The sequence below is a fragment of the Mobula hypostoma genome, chromosome 9, assembly GCF_963921235.1.
Source record: "Mobula hypostoma chromosome 9, sMobHyp1.1, whole genome shotgun sequence".
In the NCBI taxonomy this organism is placed as follows: Eukaryota; Metazoa; Chordata; class Chondrichthyes; order Myliobatiformes; family Myliobatidae; genus Mobula; species Mobula hypostoma.
Window position 1 is genome coordinate 53,511,539 of NC_086105.1, and position 22,384 is coordinate 53,533,922.

General features: G+C 41.7%; 1 protein-coding gene across 4 annotated transcripts in view; it reads left to right on the forward strand.

Moving 5' to 3' along the window:
* braf (B-Raf proto-oncogene, serine/threonine kinase) overlaps window positions 1-22,384 on the forward strand; it is a 125,514-nt gene that overhangs the window by 54,598 nt on the left and 48,532 nt on the right. For 2 of the 4 annotated variants that reach the window (XM_063058298.1, XM_063058301.1), the window contains 6 exons: window positions 2,723-2,842; window positions 9,882-10,041; window positions 11,320-11,359; window positions 13,864-13,983; window positions 20,049-20,185; window positions 21,118-21,235. In XM_063058298.1, coding sequence (XP_062914368.1) covers window positions 2,723-2,842; window positions 9,882-10,041; window positions 11,320-11,359; window positions 13,864-13,983; window positions 20,049-20,185; window positions 21,118-21,235 — 695 coding nt within the window. The remainder of the gene's footprint in view (window positions 1-2,722; window positions 2,843-9,881; window positions 10,042-11,319; window positions 11,360-13,863; window positions 13,984-20,048; window positions 20,186-21,117; window positions 21,236-22,384) is intronic. The other 2 variants (XM_063058299.1, XM_063058300.1) reach the window with 2 other exon arrangements.

Sequence of the window (22,384 nt, forward strand, 5' to 3'; positions counted from 1 at the left end):
CTCCAGGGAATTAAGCAAAAATACCTGGACTGTCAATAAAAATCATTACTAAGTGCTGTCTTTCAAATGAAACCTTAATCCAGTCCCTTACCTGTTCTCTCAGGTTATGTAAAAGGACTCATGAAGATAAGCTCATTATGAAAATAAAAGGAAAACTATAGTTGGTTTCCTGACCAAAACTTATTCCCCATTCAACATTGTGAAGTGAATTGAATTGACTTTATTACTTATATCCTTCATATACCCAAGGAGTAAAAATCTTTATATTACATCTCCATCTAAATGTATAGTAATTTATAATAAATAGTATGTGCAACAAGACAGTCAATATATCATAGAAGTACAATTGTATCAGCATGAATTAATCAGTGTGGTGGCCTGGTGGAAGAAGCTGTCCCGGAACCTGTTGGTCCTGACTTTTATGCTACGGTCCCGTTTTCCAGATTGCAGCAGTTGGAACAGTTTGTGGTTGGGCTGACTTGGGTCACCAATGATCCTTCGGGCCATTTTTACACACCTGTCTTTGTAAATGTCCTGAATAATGGGGAACTCACATCTACAGATGCGCTGGGCTGTCCGCACCACTCTCTGCAGAGTCCTGCGATTGAGGAAAGTACAGTTCCCATACCAAGCAGTGATGTGACTAGTCAGGATGCTCTCAATTGTGCCCCTGTAGAAAGATCTTAGGATTTGGGGGCCCATACCAAACTTCTTCAACTGTCCGAGGTGAAAGAGTTGCTGTTGTGCTTTTTTCACCACACAGCCGGTATGTACAGACCACATGAGATCCTCGCTGGTGTGTATGCTGAGGAACTTAAAACTGTTCACTTTCTCAACCCAGACCCATTGATGTTAATAGGGGTTAACTTGTCCTCATTCCTCCTGTAGTCCACAACTAACTGCTTTGTTTTTGCGACATTGAGGGAGAGGTTGTTTTCTTGACACCACTGTGTCAGGGTCATTGTCTGGTTATTACCATATTCTTACTGGTGGAATCTTGTTCATGGATGTTGCATTTCCTGTAATACAATAAGCTATCTTATATATTTACATAGAAAACCTACAGCACAATACAGGCCCTTTGACCCAAAAAGCTGTGCCAAACATGTCCTTACCTTAGAAATTACCTAGGGTTACCCATAGTCCTCTATTTCTCTAAGCTCCATGTACCTATCCAGGAGTCTCTTAAAAGACCCTATTGTATCTACCTCCACCACAGTCACCAGCAGCCCATTCCACACACTCACCACCCTCTAAGTTTTAAAGAAAAAACTTATCCCTGACGTCTCCTCTGTACCTACTTCCACACACCTTAAAACTGTGCCTTCTCGTGCTAGCCATTTCAGCTCTGGGAAAAAGCCTCTGACTATCCACGCGATCAATGCCTCTCATTATCTTGTACATCTCTATCAGGTCATCTCTCATCCTGTGTCTCTCCAAGGAGAAAAAGCCACGTTTGCTCAACCTATTCTCATAAGGCATTCTCCCCAATCCAGGCAACATTCTTGTAAATCTCCTCTGCACCCTTTCTGGTCCTCCACACTGCCAAGACTCTTACCATTAGTGCTATATTCTGCCATCATATTTGACCTACCAAAATGAACCACCTCACACTTAACTGGGTTGAACTCCTCTGCCACTTCTCAGCCCAGTTTTGCATCCTATCAATGTTCCGCTGAAACCTCTGATAACCGTCCACACTAACCACAACACCTCCAACCTTTGTGTCATCAGCAAATTTACTAACCCATCCTTCCACTTCCTCAAACAACAGGAATTCTGCAGATGCTGGAAATTCAAGCAACATACATCAAAGTTGCTGGTGAACGCAGCAGGCCAAGCAGCATCTATAGGAAGAGGTACAGTCGACGTTTCAGGCCGAGACGAGTAGTCCTGACGAAGGGTCTCGGCCTGAAACGTCGACTGTACCTCTTCCTATAGATGCTGCTTGGCCTGCTGCGTTCACCAGCAACTTTGATGTATGTTGCTTCCACTTCCTCATCCAGGTCTTTTATAAAAATCATAAAGATTAGGGGTCCCAGAATAGATCCCTGACGCAAACCACTGGTCACCAACCTCCATGCAGAATAGGACCCATCTACAACCACTCTTTACCTTCTGTGGGCAAGCCAGTTCTGGGTTCACAAAGCAATGTCTCCTTGGATCCCATGGCTCCTTACTTTCTCAATAAGCCTTACATGGGGTACCTTATCAAATGCTGTGCTGAAATTCATGTACACTACATCTACTGCTCTACCTTCATCAATCTGTTTAGTCTAATCCTCAAAAAAATTCAATCAGGCTCGTAAGGCCCAACCTGCCTTGGACAAATCCTGCCTCTCAGGATCTTCTTCATCAGCTTACTAACCACTGAAGTAAGACTCACTTAATTTATATTTATTGTGTTTATTGTTATTATTTTTATTACGTTCTTTCTCTTTCGTGTTTTTTTGTGCTGCATCGAATCCGGCATAACAATTATTTTGTTCTCCTTACACTTTTGTACAGGAAATGACATTGAAAACATCTTGTTTTTGTTAGCTGTTGTACATCAAAGGTACTTAATTGGCGCAAGGTACAATATTAAGTGAAGATTTCCTAGTTTTTCAGCAGAGTCCTTTGGGCTTGTTAACCAAAAATAATTGAAGCAATATCGCTGAGATCTATGGATTCTTTTGTTGCATTCCTTAATTTATTCTGCCTTTTTCCAATTTCTCTCCAGTTTGCTAATTCTTTCACGAATCTATGAGAACCATCCGATTCCCCAAGAAGATGTATCATCCATAGGAACACCAACTGGCTCAGGGATGTATCCGTCGGTTCCATCCTCTGAATCCACAGGGTAAGTTGTTCTCAGGGCACTTGCTCACCTCCAGTTGCTCTCTGGTGTACCCTCCATCCCCCACCCCTCCCCAGACTGTGCCTCGTCCTTTTCCTTTCTGGGTTTTGCAGCCGTTCAGTTGTGTATCATTCAGGACTCGTAGAGCGGCTCTCCCCTGTGCATCATGCCATGAGTGGCATAGCAGATAGTCCTGCTACACTATCTGCTATATGGCCTCATCTATGTCAGTGAGACCTGACGCAGATTGGGTGACTGTTTCATTGAGCATCTTCACGCTGTCTGCTGCAAAAGGTAGGATTTCCCACTGGCCACCCATTTCAATTTGACTTCACATTCCTATACCAACATGTCTGTCCATGCCCTCCACATTGAGATTGCACTCTGGTTGGAGGAGCAACACCTCATATTCAATACGGTTGCCTTCAACCCAATGGCACGAACATTGATTTCTCTAACTACCGGTAATGCTTTCTCTCCACCCAGCCAGCTCTCTTTTTCTATTCCCCATTCTAGTTACCCTCTCAGCCTTTCTCTTTTCCTCCCCCACAACCATGATCTGCCCATCACCTCCCTCTGGTTCCCCTCCTTCCCTTCATTCCAAGGTCCACTGTTCTTTTTAAATTCCTTCTTCACCCTTTTGCTTCCATCTGTCACCATAAGATATAGGAGCAGAATTAGGTATTTGGCACATCACATTTGCTCCACCACTTAATTATGGCTGATTTATTATCCCTCTCAGCCTCATTCTCCTGCCTTCTCCCCGTAACCTTTGGCACCATGATTAATGAAGAACCTATCAATCTCCACTTTAAATATCTGAAATGACGTTGTGTGCACTGCTGCCTCAGAGCTCTAGTGACCTGAAGTCAATCTTAACCTCTGGTGTCACCTGTAGGGAGTCTCCATGTTCTGCCTGGGATAGCATGGGTTCATCCAGTTACTTCCCACATCCCAAAGTCATCAATTGGCTGGTGAAAAATACTGCTAAGTATTGGTGGTTGACAGGAACATTGAAATTGTAGCAGAGAGATTCAGTTGTATGGACACAATGGAGAATGAGATGAATAGGATTGCCCCAAATGGCCTTTTCCTCTGTTGTAATAACTATATAAAATCTGTGATTGCCATTGCTGTTTGAAATAAGTGACTCAGTGTATCGTCCTGAAGATGTTACCACTGCTGTCTGCCTACTGCCTCTCACAGAGGTAAGTGGTTGACTGAAGACGAAAGCTTTGGACTGCAGGAAGATATTGTCTTGTCAGTTGGTCAGAAAAATAACAAATAAAATTCAGCCAAATGGTACCAAGTAATTTGAGAGGACAAAGAGAGTGGGAGTGTCTGTCCACAGATCATTAATGGTTACAGGACAGGTAGATGAGGTTAAAAAAGGCATGTGGGATGCATGCTTAGAGAAATCTTGAATACAAAAATAGGGAGATATTTCTAGAACTGTGTACAGCACCAGTTAGACCACAGCTCGAGCACTGCGTTAGGGCCCCATTGGCACTGACATTGGGTCCACAGAAAGTTTACAAGGATGATCCTGGAAATGAGAAGGTTAATGAATGAGGAGGTGGCTCTCAGTCTGTACTTGGTGGAGTTCAGAAGAATGAGCGGTGATCTCATTGAAATCTACCGAATATTGGAAGACCTAGATAGGGTGGTCATGGAGCGGATGTTGCTAAAAGTGGGATAGTTTACGACTAGAGGTTACAGTCTCAGAATAAAAGGACGTCTGTTTAGAACAGAGATGAAGAGGAATTTCTTTAGTAATAGTATGGTGGAACTTATTGCCAGAGACAGCTGTGTAGGTCAAGTCATTGGGTATATTTGAGGTGGAGGTTAATAAGTTCTTGATTAGGAAGGGTGTTAAAGGTTACTGGAAGAAGGCAGGAGAATGGGGTTGAGAGGGAAAATAAATCAGACACGATCAAATAGGCCGAATGACATAATTCTGCTCCTTTTTCTTGTAGATTTATGGTCTTATGCACACATTTCTGGTCACTGTGGAATGTTGTGCTGGACAGGATAGAGAGGTGATTTATGAGGACATTTTCAATACTTGAAAACTCCAACGGTGATCAAGAAGTCAGATAGGCTGGAAGTGTTTTCTTCAGACAGTGGTGGCTGAGTGGAGACGTAATTGAATTGTCACGCAGTTATGAGAGAGCTGGACAAATGAGAAGGCTTAATGTCATAAAGGGCTCAAAATCCCTGGCCAATTAAAGAAATTATAAAAGAATTAGAGAGGAGATAAAGAAAATACTTAGACCCAGATAGTGATCATTGTCTGGACTCTGCTGGAAAGGATGGTGTTGACATAAACTCTTATCAATTTTAACAATACTCAAAGTATTACATAATGTAAGGCATCGTCCACTGGATAGCACTATCATTTCATCAGGTAAAGATTCGTAAGGTTTGTAGGCCAAGTAGGGAATGGTGGGGGATTAGTTTGGGGAGCTTTTTCTCCTTCAGTATGAAAGCCTTTGTATTCTAATTGTTTGATGAGATCCGTGATATTGAAGATCTGACAAAAGGAAATGAGCATAGATTCTCCCTTAACTATTCACTGGATTCAGTACAATTTTTAACCTGTCGATGCATCAGTGTTGACATCACTGAGATTTATTCTCAGAGACATGGAAGGAGGGCCTCCCAAGGGAGGTTTTGTGGTGAAGGCCCCTAATAGGGGTGGGTGGTGGTGGGGTGTTCGGGGGAGCAGGAGGGAAGAGAGTGAGGCCCCATAAAGGGGAGGTTAGGAGATTAGTGAGGGGATAGTGAAGAACTAAAGTGGGAGTTCAGACAAAGCAGAGCGAGAGAAGGTGTAGAATTGACTGTAGAGGGAGAGAGAAATTAGTGAGGAAATGCTGGGGAGCCTAAAGGAGGTGGCTGCAGGGATGGCTAATGCAATACAAGTCTATAAATTTTCTAGATGCTAGATCAATCCCAATTAATTAGATAGTAAATGTTACATCACTGCTCAGTAAAAAGGCCGGTTATGAGAAGAACGCTGCCAGCTAGCATGCAGTTTGTGACCAGGTAAACACTGGAAATCAATATTGAGGAAGTATTTAGAAAATACTTTTTCTCATTCGTGCTCTGCTTTTTTGAGCCAATGTGGATCTTTAAAGTGGAAATTGTCTTTTTCAAAGCATGATGTAACCTAGAATAGAACAAGCAAGCCAACTGGTTCGCCTCGCATCAGTGGTGGGAAAATTACTGGAGACAATTCTGAGGCAGGATCTATCTTCATTTGGAAAAGCAATGATTGATTAGGGATCAAAAGCATGGTTTTGTGTGTGGTAATTATCTCTCATGAATTTCAGGTTTTAGAAGAGATGACTAGATAGCTTGATGAGGGCAGGGCAGTTAAAGATGACGTGGACTCTTTAAGACATTTGACAAGGTCCCGCATGAGAATCCAAATCTGGTTATAATCAGTCTTATATAATGTGAAACTTGTTGTTTTGCAGCTGCAGTACAGTGCAAAGACATAAAATGAATATAAATTACAAAATAAATTGTGCAAAAGTAAAGGAATAATTAAGTATTGTTCATGGACCACTCAGAAACCTAATGGCAAAGTGGAAGGAGTCATTCTTAAAACACTGAGCATTTCTTCAGGCACCTGTACCTCCTCCCTGATGGTAGTAACAAGAAGAGGGCATGTCTGGGACGGTGAGCGTCCTTTATGATGTATACTGCCTTCTTGAGGTACCACCTCTTAAAGATGTCCTCGATGATGGGGAGGCTTGTCCCTGTGATGGAGCTGGCTGAGTCTTCAACCCTCTACAGCTTCTTGTGATTCTGTACATTGGAGCCTCTGTACAAGGCTGTGATGTTAGCAGTCAGAATGCTCTCTACCATACATCTGTAGAAATTTGCAAGAGTCTTTGATGACATACCAAATCTCTTCAAACCCTTGCCTTTGTGATTGTATCAATGTGTTGGACGCAGCACAGATATTTCAAGATGTTGATGCCTAAGAATTTGAAGCCATTTATTATTTCCACCACTGATTTCCTCCCTCCACTCCCCCTCCCCACCACTAGCACCCCCTACAGAGGACTGGTGTGTGTCTCCTGACTCCCCTTTCCTGAAGTTAACAATCAGTTCTTTGAGCTTGCTGAAGTTGAGTACGAGTTTGTTGTTACAACACCACTCAACTGGCAGATCTATCTTGCTTCATTATGACTCCGTGTTGCAACCTGAAATTTTACTAGCAATGGTGGTGTTATCTGTGAATTAGTAGATGGTAGGCTGGTTTGGAAGGTTAGATCACATAGGATCCCGGGTGAGCTGACCAATTGGATACAAAACCGACTTGGTTTGAGGAATCAGAAGGCGATAATGAAGGGTTGTTTTTGGGTTTCTGTGACCAGTGATATGCCGCAGGAATTAGTGCTTGGTTCACTGTTGTTCGTCAGTTATATTAACATTTTGGATAAAAATGTAATTGGCATTGTTTGTAAGTAAGACACTAAAACTGGTGATATAGTGGACAACAAAGAGGTTATCTAATGATCAGTGGAGAAGGTAGGCCAAGAAATGGCAGATGCAATTTAACTTTTTCAAATACAAAGTGTTAAATTTTGAGAAACTAAACCAAAGCTGGAGTTCTCAATAAATGGCAAGGCCCTGAAGGTTGTTGTAGAACAGAGAGAACAGAGAAACATTGTTTCCAGAAAGTAGTGACATGGGTAGATGGTAATAAAGAAAGCGTTTGGCACTCCTCACGGAACAAGCTGCCAGAGGAAGTGTGAGAAATGGGTACACTTATTGTGTTTAAAAGAGGTTTGGACAGGTACATGGGAAGGAAGTGTTTAAAGGGTTATGGATCAAATGCAGACAAATGGGACTAGCTTTGGGAGGCAGCTTGGTTGGCATGGATGAGTTGGGTTGAAGGGCTTGACTCTGTGCTGTGTAACTTTATGACACTAAGGCAAATCAACTAGAGCCAATAAAAGCGTATTTAGATTTTCAAAATGCATTCGATAAGATATTGAAATTAATAGCTTACGGAGTTGAGAGTAATATATAGTATTGGATCAAAGATTGGCTCAGATACAGAAAGATTATTGATAAATGGGTCATTTCATATGAACAGGCTGTGTATTGTGTGCCATATGAATCGATGCTAGGGACTTAGCTATTTGAAATCTATGACCTACTTTCTTTTTGTATGTTTTGTAAGCTTTATTATCATGAGTGGCAAAGATGGTGGAGAGGAGGAGGAAGAAAGACCTGAAGTGATCGTGAGAGATGAGACTGAAGGGTTGAAACAGAGGATAAAGTGGGGCAAGGGAGCAAGTGTGTTTGGAAACATTTACAAACCCCATTTCCAGAAAAGTTGGGATATTTTCCAAAATGCAACAAAAACAAAAATCTGTGATATGTTAATTCACGTGAACCTTTATTTAACAGACAAAAGTACAAAGAAAAGATTTTCAATAGTTTTACTGAGCAACTTAATTGTATTTTGTAAATATACACAAATTTAGAATTTGATGGCTGCAACACACTCAACAAAAGCTGGGACAGAGTTAAAATAAGATTGAAAAGTGCACAGAAAAGTCATGCTACTGTGACAATTATAGCCACCTGGGCTCGGGAGTACTTTGGAAAACCATTGTCACTCAACACAGTCTGTCGCTGCATCCAGAAATGCAACTTGAAACTGTATTACGCAAGGAGGAAGCCATACATCAACTCTATGCAGAAATGCCGGCGAGTTCTCTGGGCCTGAGCTCATCTCAGATGGACCGAAAGACTGTGGAACCGTGTGCTGTGGTCAGATGAGTCCACATTTCAGCTAGTTTTCTGAAAAAACGGGCTTCGAGTTCTCCGTGCCGAAGATGAAAACAACCATCCAGATTGTTATCAGCGAAAGGTGCAAAAGCCAGCATCTGTGATGGTATGGGGGTGCATCAGTGCCCACGGCATTGGTGAGTTGCATGTATGTGAAGGTACCATTGACTCTGAGGCGTATATTAGGATTTTAGAGAGACATATGTTGCCATCAAGGCGACGTCTCTTCCCGGGACATCCATGCTTATTTCAGCAGGACAATGCCAGACCACATTCTGCACGGGCTACAACAGCGTGGCTTTGTAGACACAGAGTGCTTGTGCTTGACTGGCCTGCTGCCAGTCCAGATCTATCTCCTATTGAAAATGTATGGCTCATCATGAAGAGGAGAATCAGACAACGGAGACCACGGATTGTTGAGCAGCTGAAGTCTTATATCAAGCAAGAATTGCCAAAATTTCCAGTTGCAAATCTACTACAATTAGTATCCTCAGTTCCAAAATGATTATAAAGTGTTATTAGAAGGAAAGGTGATGTAACACAATGGTAAACGTGCCTCTGACCCAACTTTTGTTGAGTGTGTTGCAGCCATCAAATTCTAAATCTGTATATGTTTACAAAATACAATTAAGTTGGTCAATAAAACTATTGAAAATCTTTTCTTTGTACTTTTGTCAGTTAAATAAACGTTCACGTGAATTAACATATCACAGATTTTTGTTTTTATTGCATTTTGGAAAATATCCCAACTTTTCTGGAAATGGGGTTTGTACTACCAGCAATGCCAGACAAGGAACTACCTTGGAAGCAATGCGCGTAGCACTTTGATAATTAAATCATTTGGCATGTGTACTGTGCTAGTCCCAGGATTAATTTCTGCTCTCGCCTTGTTAGGTACATTGTAATGGCCACTTTCCATGACTGAATTCTATTTGCGTCCAGAATAATGGCTTTGGTTGAAATGTTAAAAGGAGCTGTTGCTTGTGGTACCGTACTCCAGCTTGGTTTAGGAGGTCCTATAACTTTACTTTTATTTAATTCTTTAGTCTTTATAATTGTTGAATGTTATTTTTTTGTTGTGTGTTATGTCAACACACCCCAGCAAATTCCTAATACATGTTAATGTACGTGGTGAATAAAGCCAATTCTTGACAAAAAGCAAGAAGACAATTGGAAACCTGACATGCTGTTGAAGGCATGAATGGAATAGATGTTTTTGTATTTACAGGTCTCTTTCTCATCCCGCCACTTCCCCAACGAAATCAATTCCAATCCCGCAGCCCTTCAGATCTGGGGAGGAAGATCAACGGAATCAGTTTGGACAAAGGGACCGCTCATCCTCTGCTCCAAATGTACATCTCAACACAATCGAACAGGTCAATATTGATGTAAGTATCTCTCTCATCAGCTTGATGGTTGCTATTAAATCTTCAATGAGGTAAACATTCTACAGTGTTGACCATACTCAGTGGTATTATTCTTCATTAGGCCACAAAAAATGCTAGAACCCATAATTGAGACATGCCAGCACAGTACTGTTGGAAGTAATCAAATCACAAACGAGAAAATCTGCAGATGCTATAAATTCGAGCAACACACACAAAATGCTAGAGGAACTCAGCTGGCCAGACAGCAGCTATGGAAAAAGAAGTACAGTTGACGTTTCGGGCCGAAACCTTTTGACAGAGACTGTATTTTTTTTCCTATAGATGCTGCCTGACCTGTTGAGTTCCTCCAGCATTTTGTGTGTGTTGTACTATTGAGATGCTGTTTTTATAGAAAGTTGCATTTGCACTTTGAGGTAGCCTGTGAAGGTCTCAAGGCTACTTTTAAAGAACAAGAGAGCTTTCTCTCTTTGTTCAGGCTAATACTTATTCCTCAGGCAGTGCTCCAAAACAATTGGCCAGATAGCTTATTTTCTGCTGCTATTGTAAGTTGGCAGCCATATATGCTGCTGTTCAAAAGTGTGTCACTGAGTGTGAAGACTTACGAGACATCTCTTTACGATACCTGATTAGTATATGGAGAAATACTGATTAATCATGCACTACCTAATGTCATTGTATCATGCATGTTTCTTGCTCTATTCATTTGGGAGGTCTTACTCCAGTGAAAACCTGTTGAGCCAGAACTCTTTCACCCACCATTCCTGGAGCCTTTGTCTTCTTGGTGGTCTTAGCAGTTATTATCTTAATCAAATCATTTTACACCAGGAAGCCAAGGCAGTGAAAATAGTCAGGCATTTCACCTGCTGGGAGCATAATAGTAAGCTGATGTTGGTCCTTGAACCTTAAATGCTTTTTCAGGATGATAGCCAAGTCCCTCAAACCTGCCAAAATGCCTGACGCATTTGTCAGAGGTCATCTAAATTGGTACAGATGTTGGAGTCTAAAACATTTCTGATTTCCATAGCTCATTTATTCTAAATCTTGCAGCTTATCCGTCTTTCGAACAGAGTTGTACATGCTTTATGTAAAAACTCTTTTGGAATGGAGGTGCTGATAATAGTTAACCATGCTTTCCCTGCAGTTCTCTTCATCCTGGCCCTCTGATGAATCCCCACTTGTGACAGAAAAGCATCTTTTTCATTGATCCCAACTGCAGCCAGTTCTTTGTAGTGCAAGTCAGTGTGATTGGATGGCTAATATTTGATCCTTGCCTTCTAGGGTCTGATCCGAGACCAAGATCTACAGCGCAGTGATGGAGGTAAGAGCATGTTGTGTGATGATTTGATTTGCAAAAGGTTTACAAGTTCCATGAAGGGAGTTTTTTTTAAGTGAGTTTGATATTTTCTGGTTCTGTTGTATGTTTTTTCTTTCTTTCCCGGTTTCTTTCTCTTTGTCTTCCAGTAAGTTGCCGTATCTGTTTTTTGCATGAATTTTGTGTTTCTCAAAATGCCCAACTTCTAGACAGTGGAAAGTAAGGAAATACTCTGGGCAAAGTTGACAGTTTATGCTGTGCAATGCTATATTAGGGCATAAGTCAGAATGATTTGGAATAAATAGTTATAGGTGACCCACTGTCTGATCTTTGCTTGTGTATTAAGTTTTAGACTGGATTCCCTGTCCTTCCTAGAATGGTAGATTCAGTATGAAACAGATGGAGGCTACCTATCTGCTCTTTCCCTGTAGCCCTACAAAAAGCTTCTCCTCAAGTGCTCAATTAGTTCCCTTCCTGAAGTTGCAGCGGACTGTCCATGCATGCAGTGTTCTGGCTTACAGGCAATTCTTGTAATTAAGAAATATCTTCCCTTGCACAGCCCTGATTCTTTACTATGCCTTTTGTAGTCCCATGTCAATAGAGTGCTTAGTTTTGAGTCACTGAATAACTGTTAGATTTCCCGTAATAAAAAAATGCAATTCTAGAACTTCTGGGATTCTTTCGATTTTTCTTTTTTTTTTTTTATCTCCCTACTTGCCAACCTCATTCCCAGAAGCTGATTCATTGCTGGCAGGTGATTTACCCTTGTGCTTTTTCCTAAGCAAGAATCTGGGTAGGTCAGTAAACTGTACCTCTGCTGCAAAGCAACGTATTTCACATCTGTCAGTGGTGGTGATTCTGAACAATTTGATCAGACAGGGCATCACATCTGAACCTGGACCTGTCTTGTTGATAGCTTCCACATTCACATTGTAGATATTGAAGAATAGGACCCTGATTTGACTTCAAAAGTAAACCCTTCCTAACACAATCACAGAGCCTCTGTGTTATGATCAGTGAGGTTAGCGCAGAAGAGTGATTGAATCAATAAGCTTGCCTGTAGTTGTGGTTCATTAAGCTTTAAGGCTGTTTGGAATAATTTCAAGTGTGTCTCCCTTATAAGATTGTCAGATTCTGTTGTGTGTTGTGGACCTCAGGGTTACAGCTAATGACTTGATCTGTTAAGGTTGTGCATCTTAGTTCCCACCAGTTTCCTGGTGCCCTGCTCCAGCACAACCCGAGGAGCATGCAGGTGTACATGCAGCCATTGCTGTAGTGAGCAGGTGAGAAGTCACTGGGGCTGCTGGGCGACAACAGGGTGTGAGGGGATCTAACACTTACTACTTTTGATATTGCAGTGCTGTTAGTGGCACAACTGACTGCCACTATCATTCAAACACCCCATTTTGGAAAGTTGCTATTTGTAACTACAGTATGTTATTGCTTCTTTACATCATAGGGGAAGACCGCTTGATGATCTTACCCTCAGACACCGTAACATCTTAAAGGGCTGTTTTCAAATACCTGCTACTTAATAGGAGATAATTACCTTTTCAGAGTAGCTGGATATTCTGACCACTGCTGTGTTTTTTTTTTCCAGTGAGTACATCTATCTGAGCCCACCTATGGTAGATTGGATTCTATGTTTTATATTGGCTCAGTTGGGCTACATTTGTTAGCTCATATAGTTTGGGAGGGTCCCCTGAAAATTAGCAACCACAGTGTGAGGTGACATTCTCCGTGTTGCTTTCAGTGCAGGAGTGGGTGTCAAGGCAATTTTTTATGAATTGTAATGTGATCAACCTCAATTTTCCATTTTTATGTTATTTAGCACCTTTGAAATTCACAAGAATTGCAAATAAATTAAAAATACAGTGGATTCCAGTTAATTAGGACACATTGGGACCAGTACGTTTTTGCCCAAGTAAGCAGCTGCCCCAATTAGCTGAAGTTTCATGGAAATAGTTAAAAGAAAAAAAAGACAAACTACAACTTAACTGAGTAACAAAGGGAATCCTAGCTATTTTCTCGATTTAGTTTTTCTTTTCCCCCTTTGAGTTGTCCTAAATAAACGTTCACCCCCAATTGACTGGAAGCCACTGTAATTCTACTGTTATTTTTAGGGGAAATGAAGCAAAGCATTAAGAGCTGTGCCCTAATCCCATTTTAAACACTGTGCTCTTTTATAACAAAGTATATTGTGCACTAAACTGACAGATACCTCCATGATATGAGGTGTAATTTGGTTGCAAAGCTGTGTTGTATGTTCCCCTAAAGATTTATGGATAAGGGTTTGGCGAGTGGGGATTAAAAGCGACTAGTGTGTATACGTAAGGACTCTAGTCTCTGCTCTTTCACCAGAAAGAAATATTGATGGACATGCACTGTACGAAACAAGGGACGATCTCCCAGATGAAATCCTACAGTTTTTTTTTCTCCAGTAGGAAGGAACCCTGTTTGTAGGGTTTGTTTTCCTGTTCCTTTACTCCTTTTCTTTTCTCTTCCCACAGCCCCCTTGACGCAGCCGGTCAGGTGCCTCAGGAAGTACCGCTCCCGGACTCCCAGCCCTTTGTTGCAATCTTACCCCAATGACATTGTCTTTGATTTTGAGCCTGGTCCCGTATTCAGAGGTACTTGGGCACCTCTCCTCACATACCCACCTCTGCACGTTCCCCCCCAGACATATTTACATCACACCACACCGGTTCTCTCACCACTGCTTCTTCACCTGAGATTCACGACCACTCCACGGATCCAGGAACTTTGGAGCAGGTAGTTTGATCAGAAGCAGTATCAGGCTGAAGCCTGCAAGTAGGGGCTTCTCCGGAGTGAAATCAGCTGCAAGTGTCATCCTTTGGGAACAGCAGATGGACACCCCAATGAATAGGCAAACATTTGCATCGGTAGCTAGAACTATAGGAATTGCATGTTTCTAATATGGTTATGTAAGTATACAAGGGAATGTTCCAGCAGCTAGAAGACTGCAGTTTGATGTCCATGTAGCTTGGATTCAAGGGCCACAAACGTATGGCAAAATTAAACAAGAAATGTCAGCAGTGGTCTAAGAGTTCCATTCTTACCTGGACCTGCTGCAAGTTAGTTTACGGTTATTTGCCCTTGCATTAGATTAAGGGAGTGACTGCAGAAAACAGGCACAAAGCCGGGGGATGTAGATGGGACGCAATGGTGGGAAACAGTTACTGTGCCTTGTGTAGTTGCTTAGCACTCATATATGCCTTTATAATTCACATGGCCTATGGCATATGTACTTAATATGGCCTACAACTTACTACTTTAAGTTCTTAACCTTAAGTAGTGTTAAGATGCTAATAAGGATTTGAGATTGCTGCTGTAAATATCAAATAATGATAACCCAACACTAACAAAGTTATGTTAAAATTACATGGTGGAGGAAGGGAAACGTATGAAACCCTTTTTAACATGATTGTATCAATATGTTATTGAGTGCAGTAAAACGACTGTGTAATAGGATATAATAGGTATTTCAGACATGGTTAATCCAATTAGAAAAATTTGAACAATACATGTTAAGAAATTTATTCTTTTGTGTCTGATCTATGAATTCCATTATTGCTCAGTTGTATTTGTTAGACCTGATGTAGACAGGTTGTTCAATGTATTGAAAGACAAATTCAACATGTGGATCAAGAAACAAATCTCCTCATAAAACTGTAGGTAGAAAGGGAGTAATGTTTTCCTCATCATTGAACCTAGAACAGTTGTGTTTTGCCACGCAAGTGATCTATGGATCTTCTGAAGCCAAATACAGTGGATGCTAGAAATCTGAAATAAAAATAGAAAATGCTGGACAAATCTTGGTTTAGGTACACCATGGGAGGGGCACAGATGGTTCAGATTAGACACAAGAGATTCTGCAGATATGCAGAAATCTTGAACAACACGCACAAATTGCTGAAGGAACTCAGCAAGTCAAGCAGCATCTATGGAAGGGGAAAATCATGAATACAAGAGATTCTGCAGGTGGCCTTCTGGTCTGTCCTGCACCCTTGCATTTTACGGCTCTTCCATTCCTCTGTCTGTACTCTTACTCTCAAACTGCCGTCATTATGTAGACCATGTCCATCACTGAACCAACAAAAGACAGTGTCCTCCCCATCTACCCCTCACCAGCTGCCTTCCCTAACCCACCGACCAGGTGATCTAGTATGTAGCTTATCTCCAGGGCAACCCTGCTGTCACCAATCAGTTTTCTCTTTGTCCTATTCACACACCTTCACCCAACTCCCTGCAGCCTAAAGCTACCTTGTTTTATCTGCTTGCCACCTCTGACCAAGGTCTTTGCCTGCAACAATAACTCCATTTCTCTTTCCAAACATCTGGACTTGACCAGCTGAGTGTTTCCAGTATTTTCTGTTTTCATTTCTTTTCAAAGTAAACTGCATTTGGATAATGTCATCATTGTCAGCCTGGTACAGAATATGCTACTGTTTAACTTAAGCACAGAGGATGTAGGGCCAGGTTTGAAAGAGCCAGGTCTCTGGAATACAGTGAACACAGTTAAACGTTAATTAGCTGGTTAAGTTTCTTCCTCTTTGCCTGCTCAGTACCATTCAGAAGTGAAAGGCAAGATTTCATGCTCTTATTCACCCCTCTAGTTCTGACAGTGAGTCAGGTTGGCGAAAGAAGAATTCTGAGTCAGAATCCGATTACCAAGACAACAGTGGATCACTTGATTTAAAAATCTGTCATCACACAAGGTATACCGAGCTATACCTCCAAGAGTTACAATTACATTTTCTCATTGGCCAATCACTTCTAGGAAATTCCAAAAACTAGCCATATTATATATAAAAAAAATTATAACTATTTGTGAAGACGTACAACACAGAAAGCAGGCTCTTTGGCCTACCAGGTCTATGATGACCCTCAAGAACCCATCAATACTAATCTCTTTGCCCTTGACCTGTAGTCCTGGACATCTCTACATTGGGAAATGGCTAGCAGAAGTATATTGTAGTGTCTCTAATGCCCAAGGTGCTTCCCAGGATGGACCTAGACAAAAATGTGACCCAAACCAAACAGTTAACCAAATGATTTGTTACGACATAAAGTTTTAAGAAATGTCTTAAAGGTGAAAAAAGAGGTAGAGAGGGACAAGGGAGAAATTTCCAGAATTGTGATCTTGAAAGTTGAAGAAATAGCCACCAGTTACAGGCTCGAGGAATAGGATATAAACACAAGATAGAGAAAAATGGAGCTCTTGAGGTTTGTAACACTGAAGGAGGTTGCAGAGGTGGGAAATAGGTAATGGAAGCATTGAGCAAGAGTTGAGGAGTTTCAGTTTACAAGTTCGGATCTAGGAACCAATGAAGTGAGTGAGTACAGGGGCAAGAAGTGAATGTGGCCATTCAGCATTAGGTGTGAGTGGCAGTTTTGGGTGACCTTTTCTTTATGAGGTACTGCCAGGTGGGCACTGGAATACGTGTATCTGGAGGTGATGGCGTCATGGGTGAGTGTATCAGGAGAAATTGATATGAAGTAGGTCTGTTGGCGTAACAACTCAAGGATCTGAGCTCTCTTGGGTGAGTAGAGAAGATTCACAAACAACATCCCAACTTGTCAGAAAATGGTATAATGACTTAGCACAATAGACAGAGTTTCACCAAGCTCCAACTAATCCCTGCATCCCAGAAGGTTAATTCAACACTAATTTGAATCCACCTTTTCCTCACTAAACCTTCAATAATCCCTCCACTCACAACAGTTCAATCTTCACTTGGTATTTGCCCATACACTTCCTCCAACTGCTCACCTTGTTGCATCAGCACCTTTTCTTAGATACTTTTAACAGTATAGGAGACCATTCTGTCAGTCTAGCCTATGCTGGTTCCCAAGGGAGCAATTCTCATTCTCATTGTTACTATCAGGAAGTAGATACAGAAGCCTGAAGGCATACACTCAATGATTCAGGAATAGCTTCTTCCACTCTGCCATCCAATTTCAAAATGGACTTTGAACCCACTAACACTTTTTTTCTGTTTGCACCATTTCCAATGACAAATTAACCAACTAACCAGTGCGTCTTTGGACTGTGGGAGGAAATGAGTACCCAGGGGAAACCCACGTTGCCACGGAGAGAATGTACAATCTCCTTACAAACTGCGTCATTATTGAATTCCGAACCCCAATGCTCCGAGCTGTACTAGAGTACTGCTATGCTACCTGAAGTAAATGTAGTTACCAGAGACTCTTCATGCTGGAGATCTACAGTATCTCCTGCTGGAATATCTTATTCCTATTAGATGCATATATCAAGTGCTTTGATTTTGGATTTAGCCAAGGAGACTTGATTGGAGAATAGACTGGCTGGGCCAAATGGCCATTTTAAAAGCGGCACATCTTTAAGGATGTTGACTGGTTTGAGGTTCCAACTTCAAGTCAAAGACAGAATGGAGCTACACTTTCAGAGTACCTTGTGCCCTACCAAGATTCCTTCCAATCCAGATTTGTACTTTGAAGTGAAGTCCCTTGTGACCCTAAGGGACATTTTCCTTCAGTAGCAAGTTAAGCCCCAGCTTACTGTATACAGAGGAAAGCAGAAGAGGGACCAGAGAAAGAGAGCACCCTGTATGAACAAGGAGGCGTAGGATGGGTTGTTGTTATGGGCTGGTATTCAGGGTGGTGTGGGTGAGGGCTGGTGAAAAGGATCACATCTGGCTTTCTTGAGGCCCATGAACAAAATACTGCTTCTGGTCAGCACCTGGTTTCCCTGTCAAACACATTCCTGCACTGTTTTATAATTTAGAGTCACTCCTTAAGTTTAAAGAAAGAGACTGTATACCTTCACTCTGGGTTATCTACCTTCTCATTATACACCCTATAATACCTTTTTTGGCAAAGCAAATTCTTCAATTTATTAGAAATTATTTTGAAGAACTATCTTAAGTAAGCAGAATTCAGAAAAGACTTGCATTGATATCTTGATGTACAACCTAACCCAGAAATAAAAGGTCTATAGTTTCTGTCAAGTGCTATTCTTACATTCTGTACTTTATGCTTTTGGGGGTTGGGAAGAAATATTCTTTCCATAAAACTTCCTTCCTTCTCCATCCCTTCCCAAAATTACTTTTTGCCTCCATCCTTTCCCTCTTTAATGTATTCATTAAAGAGCAAGTTGTTAGTAGGATCTCTGAGAATGTGGTATTTTTAAGAAGAAACAGAAGTAGCATTATTTGTGCTTTTAACTCTTCACAAATTTGCTTATTTTAATGAATATAGATGAAGATAATGGATGTATGTCTGGAAGATTAATGAATACACCATTGTGTAGTTCTCTAGACAGGTGGACATTTGGTTCAGATCCACATGCACGTATACTTACTGAGACACAGCATCCAAGGTGGTTACTCTGTTGTGATTGCAGTTCTGAGTTTTGATTCTTGTTTTTGTGGTACATTTCCTGTGTTTGTACCTTGTGGGAATACAATTCCGTTGTGTTAATTGTCTTTGGGATGCTGTTCCATGGGACAAGTGCCTGTTGTTTAGTAATGGTTCCACAGGACCTTTTGACAGGCTATACTCTGCGAATGTTAGCAGTTTTTGGACTACAGTTCCCCAATGCCTGATTTCAGTGGACTACTATGCAGTTCACCAGTGCTGAGTGTCAGTGGGCTATGGTTTCCCAGTATTTGCTGTCGGTGGACTCTAGTTCTCTGGGTGTTGGCTGTCAGTTGGTTACAGTTTCCCAGGTGCTGGTTGTCAGTTGGGCTACAGTTCCCTGGGTGCTGGCCATTGGTTGGGCCAAAGCTCCCCTTGGTGCTGGCTGTCAGGTGGGCCACAGTTCCTCTGGGTGCTGGTCATTGTTTGGGCCACAGATCCCTAGGGTGCTAGCCATTGGTTGGGCCACAATTCGGCTGCTGGCTGTCAGTTGGGCCATAGTTCCCCCGGGTGCCGGCCAACAGTGTGCTGTAGTGAAAGGGTTGCTGATATTAGAAAGATGAAAATGTGTAGTCTCCAGACTTGTGTTTTTTTTTGGTGTGGGGAGCTGAGACCCTATCAACCAAACTGTAGGAATGGTGTGGCACCCATGCTGGTACCTCCAGAGCTGTGTGTGCTGTTTTAGCTAGATACTTGGAGAAATATAGCACACCACAGCTTATGTAGAGCCTCCATATTGCAGTCCTGTTTACCAGTTGTGTGAAGATACTCTTTGCCCAAGCGCTCTAAGAATTGATCTCAAAATCTGTTGTGGCTGATTTATCATTCCTTTAAAGGTGCCTTGTTCATTTCTGAAGCCAACAGACTTTTAGGCTGGTTGAATATGAACACCGGTACAAAATGTCCACTGCTCAGTACCAGTCGGATTTGGTGCTAATTTTGTTGCTGCATAGCTAGCTCTCTGCAATGGTAACAAAAAAAACCTGGTTGATAGCTATAACTTCACGCTTCACTCTTTCTCTTTCTCTTCTCCACCTTAATTCACAGATTTGGCATTAGTTATGTGCATGGTCACCCCTTTGTTTGGGAGCCACCTTGGCTTGCAAGGTCATTCACTAGTGTCGTACCCTGCATGGGCTGTCAAACTTGTAGCTTAGCTCATTTCCTTGTAAGGATCACCAAGTGCTGTGGTATTAATTGCTTTCTTTCTTACTTGTTGATTCCTCTGCATCTGTTCCCTTCACAACTTCTATTTTAAAACAAATATTGTAAACAGGATCCACATCAGGGCTTTCTGCCACCCCTCCTGCTTCGCTACCTGGATCCCTGACCAGTGTCAAAGCATTGCAGAAGTCTCCTGGTACACAGCCTCGCGAGAGGAAGTCGTCGTCATCTGAAGACCGGAATAAAATGGTAAGATCATACTGTGTGGTACAAGAGTGGTGAGAGACTGAGATCTGTATTTGGCGAATGACATGGAGCTAGGGTCAAATCAGCGCTGAAGGCATGTAAGCTTTCCTGATCCAGAAATGGTGATCTCTGCCAGAATTCAAACTTTTGGCCATTCTATGCACTTTACTTTTAGGTGACCACCCTCTTAACTTGCAATCATATCCCTTCATTTGAAACACTTCCATTAGTGGAAAAATCTCAATGTCTACCGCTTAGAATTTTTGTATGTTTCAATAAGATCACCCCTTATTCTTCTAAACTCTACAAAGGAGACAGATTTAGCCTTTTTTAGCTATTTGTGATAGAGCAACCCTTTTGTCCAGGAAGGAGCCCAGCGAATCCTTCTAAGCTCCCTCCAGTACTAGTGGACCCTTTCTTAAATGGGTACACGAACACTGGGGGGGGAGGGGGGGCTCATGAATATATCCAATGCTCCAACTTCCAGAGCTCCTTCATTGCTGTAGTTTCTGATCTCAATGTAACAAAATGGTAATCCAACCACCTTTTCAGCATAACATCTGGGTGTTCAGTCGTCCATTATCCAGATTTTGTCTAGACACCTGTCCTGCTACCTCTTGATGCATGGAAAATCAAGGTTCCTCACTGTTTGTCAACAAGAAGATGCTTAGTTTGAATGGGGTTGGATGGTGAGGGGATGTCATTCATTATACAGATTTTGGGCACAAGCTCTATACCTGGAAAAACTGCAGGAACAGCCTGCTTCCCCGTGTGTTACGGTATTCTGAGAGTGGTTTCAGTGCACGCTGGTAGAGGAAAGCTTCATGTGTGTGGCATGGTTGTGAGAAGGAAGTTGGTGTGAGCGGCATGTAGAGTATGATTATAGTCAATACTCACTTTGAGCACTTGTATTTATAATGTCCTGTTCTTTGTAGAAAACTATAGGCCGAAGGGACTCCAGTGACGACTGGGAGATATCAAATGGACAGATCACACAGGGCCAAAGGATAGGATCAGGCTCGTTTGGAACAGTATATAAAGGAAAATGGCATGGTATGGAGTATGGAATGTGGAATAATAAAGATGTTGTTATTGCCTTTTTGAAGAAAATCAATGCCTCAAGTTAATAGATCAGAACATCTCAGTGATCCAAAGCACTTGATGTTCCAGTACTGAGGTGTTTTAGGAATTATTGGTCCTTTGAGTTCCTCCTGTCACCTCTTGAAGACCCATCTATCATGCATAACATGCATAGGTTGTGCAGATGGGTGTTCTGTGCTCATTACTAATTAGTTGATATGTTAAAATGAGGGAGCATATTTTGAGAGAGATGCTATCCTGTGCAAAAGTGAAGGCAGAGGGAATATATCAAAATAATGTTTTTTTTTGCCATATTCATATGGCTCATGCTGAACAATATATCAGCAGGTTTAGAATTTAGAGTTTGTGGAAAAAGCCTTAGAGCCAAATACATGGATAATTCTATAAAAAATATGCTTTGTATATTGACAATTCTTATCTTTGAATCTTGCTTTGTGAGACTGTGTAGTTGGGTTGACAATGTGAGTGTGCCAATTGTTTGGAAAACCTCGCATTGCAGAACATTTTATAATGTGCAAGTGCTGTTATGCAAAATTCAGTTGACTTAAGTCCTTGATGATAATTTCATTGGGAGAGAAGGAGATTGGTGAGTGTGATAGATGTTCAACTGAGAAATTTTTTCTTTGTGAATATGGTACAGCACCAACCGAGGCAGGATTTATGAACATTTGGAGAGGCATAATATGATTAGGAATAGTCAGCATAATATAATATGATTAGGAATCATCAGCATGACTTTGTCAAAGGCAGGTTGTGCCTTACGAGCCTGATTGAATGTTTTGAGGATGTGACTGAACACATTGATGAAAGTAGAGCAGTAGATGTAGTGCATATGGATTTCAGCAAGGCATTTGATAAGGTACCCCATGCAAGGCTTATTGAGAAAGTAAGGAGGCATGGGATCCTAGGGGACATTGCTTTGTGGATCCAGAACTGGCTTGCCCACAGAAGGCAAAGAGTGGTTGTAGATGGGTCATATTCTGCATGGAGGTCGGTGACCAGTGGTGTACCTCAGGGATCTGTTCTGGGACCCCTACTCTTTGTGATTTTTATAATTGACCTGGATGAGGAAGTGGAGGGATGGGTTAGTAAATATGCTGA